Genomic DNA, 12,082 nt, shown 5'->3' on the forward strand with positions numbered 1-12,082 from the left:
ATAGTCGATTACGTCATCACGCCCAAATGGATGACGTCACTAGTACGATATATATGTCAAAAGATCATAATTTAAAAATCGAATAACTTTTGTATTTTACTTTTTTTTCCAATTCTGTAAATAAAGCAGTTTACACGGGGGTCAACATATAGTGAATAACCCTGTACATTCACTGGGGCCGACCGAACGGCTCTGTCCCGTCATACAGCTGACCGACTATAATAACTTTTATTTATGTTTAATTTAGAATGTGTGTACTGATTTTCAGCCTTAGTAAATGGATTTAATTACCTTCATAGGAAAGCAACTTTGATACCCTCTCAGTAACCCCTGTTCTACGTTTCGCTTGACCGACCGCAGTATGTTTCTCTACACAATCACAGTAGTCAACTGTGAAAAATCTAGCTTTAGTAAATTCAAAGAGATTTTTCAGCGCTGCCTCTTGGACTATTAACTTATATTAAATGTTGTGGAAGTATTGAAAACAAAAGATTTTAGTTTTTTAGTTCTGGACTAGTTAGAGGTTTATGCAATAAATCTAGGGAAGATTTAAAAATATCCCATTTTTATTTCTATCTCTCATTTAATTAACAAAAAAGTAACATATTACAAAAGTATAACAAAATCTCTATATATGTACCAACCGACATATATAAAAAATTGATTTATAAGTGTAATAAGTGGACTTTAGCAGATTTAATGCCTTGTCTCATGAAATCGAAAACTCCATAGACAACCTTATTATAACTCTGCAGTGTAGTACTGTTTGTGTATTCTTTTAAAGTGTCCATAGTACCCAGCCTTAGAATCTGTAAGTATAATATAATCTATTAGTAATTTATAGTTAACATACATTTTTTGAATTTTTTAAATATACACGGTTTTCCGTATCTATAGACCATCGACTTGGAATCAGTCTTTCCTGATATTTCGTGTACCCCTGTGGTAGATTAACGATTTACATCAACAGAGATAACACATGAAGATTATCATAACATGTTCGATAGTGATGTTGAAGAAGTAACTATTCGTTACAAAGTACTCGTTACTTACGAATACCGAAAGTAACAATTACTATACAGAGAGGCAAATCGTTACTTTGATCTCTGAATACTTCTTTACTTCGTACCAATCGTACCAGAGCGAGTAACGACTATGGTATCTACTTTGATTACTTTGATTACTCTGATTACTTCGTTACTTCGTATCAATCGTATTAGAGCGAGTAACGACGGTTGTATCTACTTTGATTAGTTTGATTACTCTAATTACTTCGTTACTTCGTACCAATTATATCAGAGCGAGTAACGACTATTATATCCACAACTTAACTACTGAGAAATACGATTTTCGATATGATTACCGGTACTCAAATACAAAAGTAATCAGAGTAATCATAGTATCGAATACTGTAAATGATTACTTTATACAAAAGTAACGATTTGTAACAAATACTCGAAAGTAACTATACTCAACATCACTAATGTTCGATAGCACATGTTCTAAAAGCACCCTAAGTTGGAGGAAAAGAGTCACGACCTTCGTGCATATACTACCTGGAGGCAGGCTTCATGATCTGATGAAGAAATAAGTATCGCAACAGATAGTCAATGATCTAATGCTATTTAAATGCATTAATTTTTTTCGAATCCTGAGAAAACTAATATGTATTTTTAAAAAATTTAATCGCAGAATGAAAGATTACATTATTACCGAGGGCCGTATGTCCTTGAAAACTTCTATAAGGTTTATTTTAATAGGTTACAGAGGTGAAAAAATACAAAAATTTTGTGTAATTTTTAATTTCAAATAGTTCATTCAAAAGAAACTTTTTATTTATTATAAGTGACTTTCGGCCCTCGGTAATAATGTAGATAATCTTTCATTTTGCTTTTAAATTTTTCAAATAATAAAAATATTTATTATTTTTTTCAAGATTCGAAAAAAAAATGAATGCGTTTAAATATCATTGGACCAAAACCGGTATTGGCCTACCCCTTATATACGCTTTTGAATCGGTTTATTTTTGTAGTTGTTTTGTAGTTAATACTATCTAAAGCCAAATGGAATAAAGTCTTTATATCGGTAACCGGCGACTTTAAGAAAAAATTCTGGTGACGTCGTCCATCTAGGAGTGATGAGGTAATCGATGATTTTTTAAAATGAGAATAGGGATCTTGGGCTAGCTTATAACTTATTTGAAAGGTTATTCAATTCTCTATTCAGTGATATAAACATTAACATAATTATTTGTACAGGGTGTCCAGAATTTTTTTTAATTAAAATATTTTACACAAAAAGAAGAATGCATCTTATTTATTTCATTTAAAATACATTTAACAGCTGCCAAAAAACAGCAAAATATTAGTAATGAAAATGTAATAGAAATGTACTGGTTACATATTTTTAAAATCATTTTTAAACAAAATTCATGTAAGTCTCATTTTCCGCCCACGCCGTACTTAAGACCGTAATTTGCTTTTCTTTTTATTACAACTATAAGATAGCTTCGATGTTCGTCTTTCATTTCCAATTTGTAAAATTTAATTTGGTCAATTATTAGTTAAAATATTTAACTGAAACGCGCGCTGCGTCAAACGCCAGTATACAGTGCGCCAATGTTTGTGAGAGGGGTGACATGAGCGTTATAAATAAAAAATTATAGAAGCTGTAGATTTAATTTTAGAAAAATCTTTATAATAACGTTTTATTGTGTAAAATTTTCAGAATTTTTCAATGGTCAAGACAGGTTTTTTCTAAAATTTATATTTTTGTAACTAATTTTTTGTTTCGCAGCCCATTTGTTTAATACAAAGTGAAACACCCACTTTTGTAGTAGAACTTTTTGATATCTTGATTATTAAATATTTCTTAATAAAATTGCAAAAAGTTTTATCTTGTTTGATTTTTTCCGTAAGAAAAAACTCCATTGACTCCCCTAATTTCATATTTCGTGGAGAAATGTATTTTGAAAATTGTGGCTTAAGGGCATAGGCGCAAAATTTTGTCTGTCAAATGTTCAAAATATTTTAAATATATTAATTTTTTTCGAATCCTGAGAAAACTAATAAATATTTTTGATAAGTTTAAACGCAGAATGAAAGGTTATAATATTACTGACGGCCGAAAGTTCCTGAAAACTTCTGTTTATTTTAATAAGTTACAGAGGTGAAATAAAAGAGAAAATTTAGTGTGATTTTTAATTTCAAATATTTCATTCGAAAGAAACTTTGTATTTATTCTAAGGGACTTTTAAATTTCTCAAAAATACTTATTAGTTTTCTCAGTATTCGAAAAAATGAATACATTTAAAACACATTGAAAATTTTGACCTGTAATATTAGTTTTATTACTTTAAAGTGATAATTCGGGATAAAGAATTAAACAAAAATATTCGTATAGATATTATATATACAGGTTGTCCAGAAACTCTACCGACAAATGAAGACAGGAGATTCCTAAGATAATTTTAAGATAATGTAACCCAATTCACCTAGTCCGAAAGAAAGCAGAGCTCTTTGAAGATGGCGTCATATAATTAGTTTTTCTTAAATACCTTCAGAACGCTTCTAATTAGAAAAACGAAAATTGGTATGCGTATTTACTTTCCAGAAATGAATCTATTCCATCTATTGCGAATTTCTAGTATCGGTCCTGGGCGTCCGTTTTGGGTAGGTTAACGGTTATTTTATCGCATAACTTTTTTGTCTTTAATTGCATTCTTTACTTTGAATTATTAAATTGTGAGGTATTCTAGTACTAAAAGGTACTCTTACTTTAAGTCGATAAGATACACCGTTTTCTAGAAAAATCGATTTGAAAACTTTTCGTTCATTGAATTTAAAAAAAAAGATTAAAAAAACTATTTAGAAAGATGAAAACTGGTACATTTATTTATATTCCAGAGATTAATCGATTTCATGGCGAATTTCTAGTACCGGTCATAGGCGTCCGTTTTGTGTAGGTCAACAGTTATTTTATAGCATAACTTTATTGTCTTTAATTTTTAAGTATTTTTGACACTAGATTTAGTCTGGGCTGATTATCGGAGAATAGGCCATTTTTAGGAAAAGTTATTTACCAGCAATTTTATTGCTGGAATCGAAGCTTATGATTATATATATTAATAATATAGGTATGCAAAGTCCGCAAATAGTGTGCTACTTTTTTTATAAACAAAATGGCGCCAGAAAATGGTGTCTTTTTCAATTATTGCTCTATAACTCCGAAGATTTTAACTTTACAACAAAAACACTTAAATAAAAATTCACCCGCAATTAAATTCTGCATAGAAATATGTTTTTCTCGATCTGCTACGATGAAAATTTTCATCGGAAAATGCGGGTTTTCCCAACAAAATCTTTAATTTTCAAATAAAGTTTTAGATAAGTAATTATCTACCAATAATTATATATAATATTATATACCAATAGTTTGGTGATTTAACCTTCGGATGACCAAGCGGGGGAAATTGTGACCCCAGCGTATGTTCTTCTTTAATAAATTCAAAAGTATTTTCAATTTTTAACTTATTATTTTTTTAATTGTCTTTAATATCATTCTAGATATCCTCATATTTTGAAATAAAAAAAATTACCTACATTTTACGAATAAAAAATATATTCTGAAGTTGATCTTTAGTAAAATACCGTCTGTAATGTGTAATTCCAAGTAGTTTTACGCTAATGACGTCGACTTTGCAAAGTGACAAGACACTTACTCAACATACACACTACACATGACACTAATACTCATGTTGTGACTGGCTGAATGACATAAAGTCCATGCCATAAAAAAAATAAAAAAATAAAAAAAAGACTTCATTTTTTGTTAATTGTCATTTTTTGACATTGTTGACCTGGGGTCTTTTTCCCCCCTTGGTCATCCGTGTAACAAAAAAAGGTTGGTTATCGGAAGGTTAAAAGCCTTCTTGGTTTAGATTATAGTTCCAGAAGCTGGTGAACATTGAACGGACATTTTAGCAACAATTCAAATGCTAATTAATAATTTACGGTCGCAATAATAACCAAAATAATAATGATACACTGATCAAACTTTGAAATCTTATAAAGATTAGATGCCCATTTAATATTTTGTCGACAAAATATACACTTTTTATTTTTTTGCATAATCTTTAAATGTTAAAAGAATATTTATAAGTAAATTAACGTTTCTCATAAAGTTTTTACTAAATTATAATTTTAAAAAATAGTTTAAATTCGTATTTGAAATATCTTGAAAATGAATGCATTAAAACTTTTTTGCAACCATTTGCAAAAAATTTATGAAACAGCAAAATAAACATACGATTACTATGTTGTTTATATTTTTTTTTAATTCTTTCAAATCGTAAAAGTGAGTTTAAAGTACAAGCTAATTATTTACAAAAAATATCGATTATTAGTTTAATGGTTATATTTTAATTAAAGATTATAAATATATTTTTTGTAATTTACACGCGCGAAAGTAGACTAATACAGTACTGTAGCTAAAATTTTCACTCGATGCGACGACCGTCGCGCGAGCTACACTTAACAAATAAAATTATATCATCTAGTATGTATGCTGCGTGTCAGTGGCTTCGAGTGAACCTTTTAGCTCCGGCTCTGTATCAAGCCTACTTTAGCGCTAAAAATTACAAAAAAGTATTTTTAATCTTTGATTAAAATATAACCATTGAACTAATACTTGATATTCTTTGTGAGTATTTAGATTGTACCACAGACTCACTTTTAAGCTTTGAAACAGTTAAAACAAATTATAAACAACGGAGAAATCGTATATTTATTTTGCTGTTTCATAACTTTTTGCATATGGTTGGAAAATTTTTTTAAAGCATTCATTTTCAAAACCTTTGAAATACGCACTTTAAAGTATTTTTTAAAATTAGAATATAATAAACAATTTCTGAGAAATGTTAATTTGTTTATAACTATTTTTTTTACATTTAAAGATTATTCAAAAAAATGAAAAATGTATATTTTGTCGACAAAATATTAAAAAGGCATCACATCTTTATAACCTTTCTAAGTTTAATCAATGTCTCATGATTATTTTGGTTGTTATTGCGACTGTAAATTGTTAATTAACAATTGAATTGTTGCTAAAATATTCGTTTAATTTTCACCGGCTTCTGCAGTTATAATCTATACCAAGAAATCTTTTATTTTACCAAGTTATTTAATTATTGATAAATAATTACTTGCCCAAAAAATTTATTTGAAAATTTGAGATATTGTTGGGAAAACCCACATTTTCCGAGGAAAATTTTAATCGGAGCAAATCGGGAAAAACATGCCTTTATGTAGAATTAAATTGGGGTGACCTTTTATTTGAGTGTTTTGGTGTTAAGTTAAAATCTTTGGAGTTAGAGACCAATAATTGAAAAAAAAACACGATTTGGGGGCGCCATTTTGTTAATAAAAAAAGTAGCACACTATCTGCGGACTTTGCATACCTATATTATTATTAATATATAGGATCATAATATTCGATTCCAGCAATAAAATTGCTGGTAAATAACCTTTCTTTGCACTTTACTAATTAGACCAGCGTATTATAAATATTTTTTTTCAAAATTTAAAGATTATGCAAAAAAAAACGAAAAATTTATATTTTGTCGATAAAATATTAAATAAGCTATTAAATATTAAATCTCATCTTTATAATCTTTATAAGTTATGATGTATCATGATTATTTTGGTTATTATTGCGATCGTAAATTGTTAATTAACAATTGAATTGTTGCTAAAATATTCGTTTAGCTTTCACCTACTTCTGGAATTACAATGTATACAAAGAAAGCTTTGATGTCACTAAGTTATTCAATTATTAATTAATAATTACTTACCTAAAACTTTATTTGAATACTAGGGTTTTTGTTGGGAAAACCCGCATTTTCCGAGGAAAATTTTCGTGAGAACAAATCGGGAAAAACATATCTCTATGCAGAATTTAATTGCGGTGAATTTTTACTTGGGTGTTTTTTTTTTGTAAAGTTAAAATCTTCGGAGTTATAGAGCAATAATTGAAAAAAATACGATTTGTCGGCGCCATTTTGTTTATAAAAAAAGTAGCTCACTATCTGCGGACTTTGCATACCTATATTATTAATATATAGGATCTTATACATAATTCCATTCCAGCAATAAAATTGCTGGTAAATAACTTTTGCATGAATTTTGCTAATTAGCCCAGATTAATTATTAAATTATGAGATAGTTGAGTACTAAAAGTTACTCTTGCTTTAAGTTGGTAAAATACATCGTTTTTTTTTTTCAAATTCCCAAAACTGCAAACTTTCAAATCGATTTTTCTAGAAAACGGTGTGTCCTACCGACTTAAAGTAAGAGTATATTTTAGTACTAGAATACCTCACAATTTAATAATCCAGTATCAAAAATGCTTAAAAGTTGAAGACAAAAAAGTTATGCGATAAAATAACTGTTGCCCTGCCCAAAACGGACGCTTATGACCGGTATTAGAAATTCGTATTAGATGGAATCGATTCATTTCTGGAAAGTAAATACGTATACAAATTTTCGTTGTTCTAAATAGAAGCGTTCTGGAGGTATTTAAGAAAAACTTATTACATGGCGCCATCTTCAAAGAGCTCTAGCTCCCTTAGGAAGCATTTTTGGACTAGGTGAATTGGGTTAAATTGTCTTAAAATTATTTGAGGAACCTCCTGTCTTCGTTTGTCGGTAGAGTTTCTGGACACCCTCTTTATTGTAATATCACATCATGTAACCTACACACACCCAAACTTATACGGAATCATCTGATATTTCTTACTATTCCGTGCGAATTTAAAAAAAACTAAGACACGAAGTCAAACAATATTTATTTTACAGCAATTTAATAACAAATATATAACAATTAAATAAAACAATAAATTATTTAACAAACAAATTTAAAGTAGTTGTTTTAAAGTCAATAGCATACAAAATTTCAATGTAAAACGAATAATGTTTAACTTGTTTTTTTTTTATTTTGTGGTAGTCAATGTTATCACCTCTAGTACTTATGCAAGCTTCAGTTTGTGTGAGCCCGCTCCTAATATAATCAAATTATCAACATTTTGTTGTGGTAGGTTGCTCCATCCTTTAAAGGCAGCTTGTACTAGCCGTGCGGTGTTTTGTGGATTTTCCCGGCGAGTTCTAATTTTTCTTTTAGCATATCTAACAAAACTCTATAGGATTAACTCCTAACAAGGGATACCTTCTGCTTCAATGATGTCTGTAGTCACTCTAATGGTATGTGGAAGTCCATTATCATGCAATAAAATTAAATGTTCTCCTGTTTCACCTCTCCAGAGCCTGACTACAGGTTATCAATATACCGGTGAACAGTTAAAGTTGATTGGATGAAAATTAAAGGAGTTCTTTTACGGATTACAATTCCTCTTCAGAACATTACACTTCCCCTTGTATATTTGTGAACAGATCTAACAGTTTTTTTTCTTGCTTGTCTTCCTTGACCTCTAAGTACACGATTTTATGGGTCATCTGATTTTCCATCTGATTACATTAAATCCTGACTGTTTTGAAAATAGCACATTTTGTCAAATCCCAATGTTCCAGTTTTGGTGGTGAAGATACCAATTTAGGCGATCAATCTTGTGCTGCCTGGATAACTCGGGAACCCATAACTGTCTCCTGCTGTATACTTCTTGGTACGAACTCTTCTCCTTATCGTTTCAACTGAAACAGTTACACCTGTAGCTTCCAAAAGCTGCCTTTGGAGCTACAGGTGAGAAATGGTTGGGTGCCTTCCAGCTGATTGGACAATTAAACGATCGTGGAGAGCCGTTATTACCTTTGACTACTTTCCCTTGCTTAATTTGCCATTTGACTACCATTGCTAGGAGCTAAATTTTGGAAAATTAATATTCATTTCATTCTTTAATATTCATTTGTACCTCATCCTCTTACATCCTCATTACTTCACACCAGCTTTAATTTTCCAAAATTTAGCTCCTACATCACATATACAACCACATCCATCAGAATTGAGTCTCATTCCAGCCACCTGTCTTCTTAGCCTCATCTCATAGCTTATAGATTAGATAACTATTATTTCATAACAACACACTACACATCTTCCATGGTCCAATATCACAACATACTCTGTCAGACTTCTCATACCGTCCTACTCCCCCCATTTTTTACAACCATTTCATTTTTAACCAATTTGATGTCAGGTCTCTGGAGGACTCAGTTTCATCAAGTTACTTTAGTCTTATTTTAAGATAAAAATCAGATAAAAACAAAACAGTATTTTTACAATTATCATATCACTTTTTCTATCATTATACAATTTATGTGTGGTCGACTACCAAGAAAGTTATCAGTCATTAAACAATTATCATTTCATCAATACTCTTAAAATCGTACACATATGTACACATTACATACTATTTTGTGTTCCTAGTATAAGGCCTTTACCATTATTTGTCTAATCGTATTGACAATTTTATACCACTACTACAACACCTATTGGTATTGTTGACTGCATAACTTCCTGTAACGTAAACATTTCATTTCCCTATTTTGAATACTTAATTAATGCATTATTTTTAGAAAAAAAAATCTTTCATATTTTGGGAACATCTTTTATTTTTACTATTTGTAAATTTGATACTGTTTTTTATCTTAAAACATTTAAATTAATCTTTAATGTTGTGGCTGAAGTAATGTTACAACTAGGTTACATTGACAGTTCTTGATGTCATTTTGGGTTGCTCTTGAATTCACTTGTCAGTTGGCCACTGAAATCCAATATGTGAGGTTTTCTCCAAAAAAAGTTCCAACCACGTGGGGAGAGTCCTGTGTTGCCCTGGGTAACATCCAGGTTTATCTATATCATTCAATGAATTTTATATAAATATGTAAAATATCCTTATTATTTACATTTAAAGGGTTTTTACCCGATACATTTTGGTGGCTCAGGCATGCAAATTTTGTAAGTATGACCTCTTGTTCTTGAAAACCTCTGTCAATTTTAACTTTTATCTCATTTAATTAGGTTATACTTAATTTTAGGGCTTTTAAACACTGATGATGGATTCCTTAATCCGAAAACGTTTTGTATTGTGACCCTTATTTAGGGTATTTTAATATATACCTTTTACAAGAAACTTGGTATTTTTACATATTTCTTGTTTAAAATTTTGTTTAGTAGAGGTAATTAGGATTTATAGTTTTCGAAATATGATTTGTCAAAGTTTGCCACTCACAGCAATTTTGGGTAATTTTCCTAGTTATTTCGCAAATATTGTTCTGTAACTTTTTTCTACGTAACTTTAGGTATATGGAATGGTACACGTAGTAGGAATAGAAATCAATTACCTTTAAAATGGTCTACTGTATATCGTTGTACGACTTTTTTTAAAGATATTATGGTTTTTCAAGATTTTATACTTTTAACGATTTTTTATAATATAATGTAAAAATAAAATAATATTATTATATAATATATTATATATTATATAATATTATATTATATATTATGGTATATTATATAATACCTAATATAAAAAAAAGTATTATTTTTTACATTTTTTACGATTATTTTTCAAATTTCTCATTATAACTTTTTTTTTCTTGCATATGAATATACTATATATTACTCAATAAAGAGGGCTTACTTTCTGTTCCTTAAAATAATGTATCATCTATATTTAAATATATAATGGAAACCGAGTGATTCTTTGATATTTTTTACCTGTGTTATTTAAAATTATTTCTTTTACAAACATTACATAAACATTTGTCTTAGAAAACTTCACTTTAGTTAAAATTATTTAAACGTTGACATTTAAAAAATTTTCAAAATCAAAGTCTATCTCTTCGTTAGCATTAGCTTCAATATTTTTCTCTGACACTTCAGTTATCTTAGAGTTCCCACAATTAGTACCCATGCACATGCACCCTTTGCAGAATATTGAACAACTAATTCCTATCTTCCTACAACCGCAGTTTTTTGTACATCCTTTGATACATTTACATGCTATTTTTTCAAGCACAGGTGCAGGAGCTTTGACAGTAAATATTGGAATTAATCCATATGTTGAAGTTTGCCCGGCCGAGTCAAGTGGATCCAAAGTACCTATTACATACCTATAAAAAATAAGATTCAATCATAACACACAATAACATAAAAAAGTTATAATGAGGAATTTAAAAAATAATCTTAAAATCAAAAATCGTTGCAAGTACTTATTACATTTTGAAAAAGCATATCTTATTCAAAAATAATCCTAGAATTTTTTATAATACACCATTTTAAAGTAAACGGAATAAGCTTACTTTTTTATTATATAATATATACCTAAATGCAGAAAAAAAAATATAATGGAAAATTTTAAAAATAATCGTAAAAAATATAAAAACTCGTTAAAAGTATAAAGTCTTGAAAAAGATAACCTCTTTAAAAGAAGTCGTACAACATTATACAGTAGAACATTTTAAAGGTAATTGATCTCTATTGCTCTTACACGTACCATTGCATATGCCTAAAGTTGCGTAGAAAAAAGTTACAGAACAATATTTGCGAAATAACAAGGAAAATTACCCAAAATTTCTGTGAGTGGCGAATTTTGAAAAATCGTATTTCGAAAACTGTAAATCCTAATGACCTTAACTAAACACTATTTTAAAGAAAAAATGTGTAAGTTTTTTTTCTGTGAAGCAATATCTATACCTATATCCTCGTGGACAAAAGTTATGGGACAAAAACCAAATTTCTTTCCTTTGGGTTTCTTTGTGCTTTTTCTTTTGAATATATTTTTGTAAAAAAAAAGTATCTTTGACTTTAAAAAGTTATATTTAGATAGGAAATTTAACCAGGAACAATTTTTCTGTAGACGTGTTTGTACCAAAAGTGCATAGAACTCACCCTAATGTAACATGTGCCCAGGGACTAATTCACCCATTTCTCAAAAACCCTTTAAACGGTAGCACTCCGCGTTTTTTTCATATATGGAGATTCATTGACCATATGAAATAATAAAACCCCATTAACGTTGTAGTTCCTTTCTATAGTACATAATCAATAGCCTATGAGTTGGGTGTGTGTATTT

General features: G+C 29.3%; 1 protein-coding gene across 1 annotated transcript in view; it reads right to left on the minus strand.

Moving 5' to 3' along the window:
- Positions 1-563: 563 nt before the first annotated feature.
- LOC114338990 (uncharacterized) overlaps positions 564-12,082 on the minus strand; it is a 29,490-nt gene continuing 17,971 nt past the window's right edge. The window contains exon 4 of the mRNA XM_050652542.1: positions 564-809. Within this exon, the coding sequence (XP_050508499.1) occupies positions 666-809 (144 nt within the window). The 3' untranslated portion in view covers positions 564-665. The remainder of the gene's footprint in view (positions 810-12,082) is intronic.

This window comes from Diabrotica virgifera, chromosome 5, assembly GCF_917563875.1.
Source record: "Diabrotica virgifera virgifera chromosome 5, PGI_DIABVI_V3a".
In the NCBI taxonomy this organism is placed as follows: Eukaryota; Metazoa; Arthropoda; class Insecta; order Coleoptera; family Chrysomelidae; genus Diabrotica; species Diabrotica virgifera.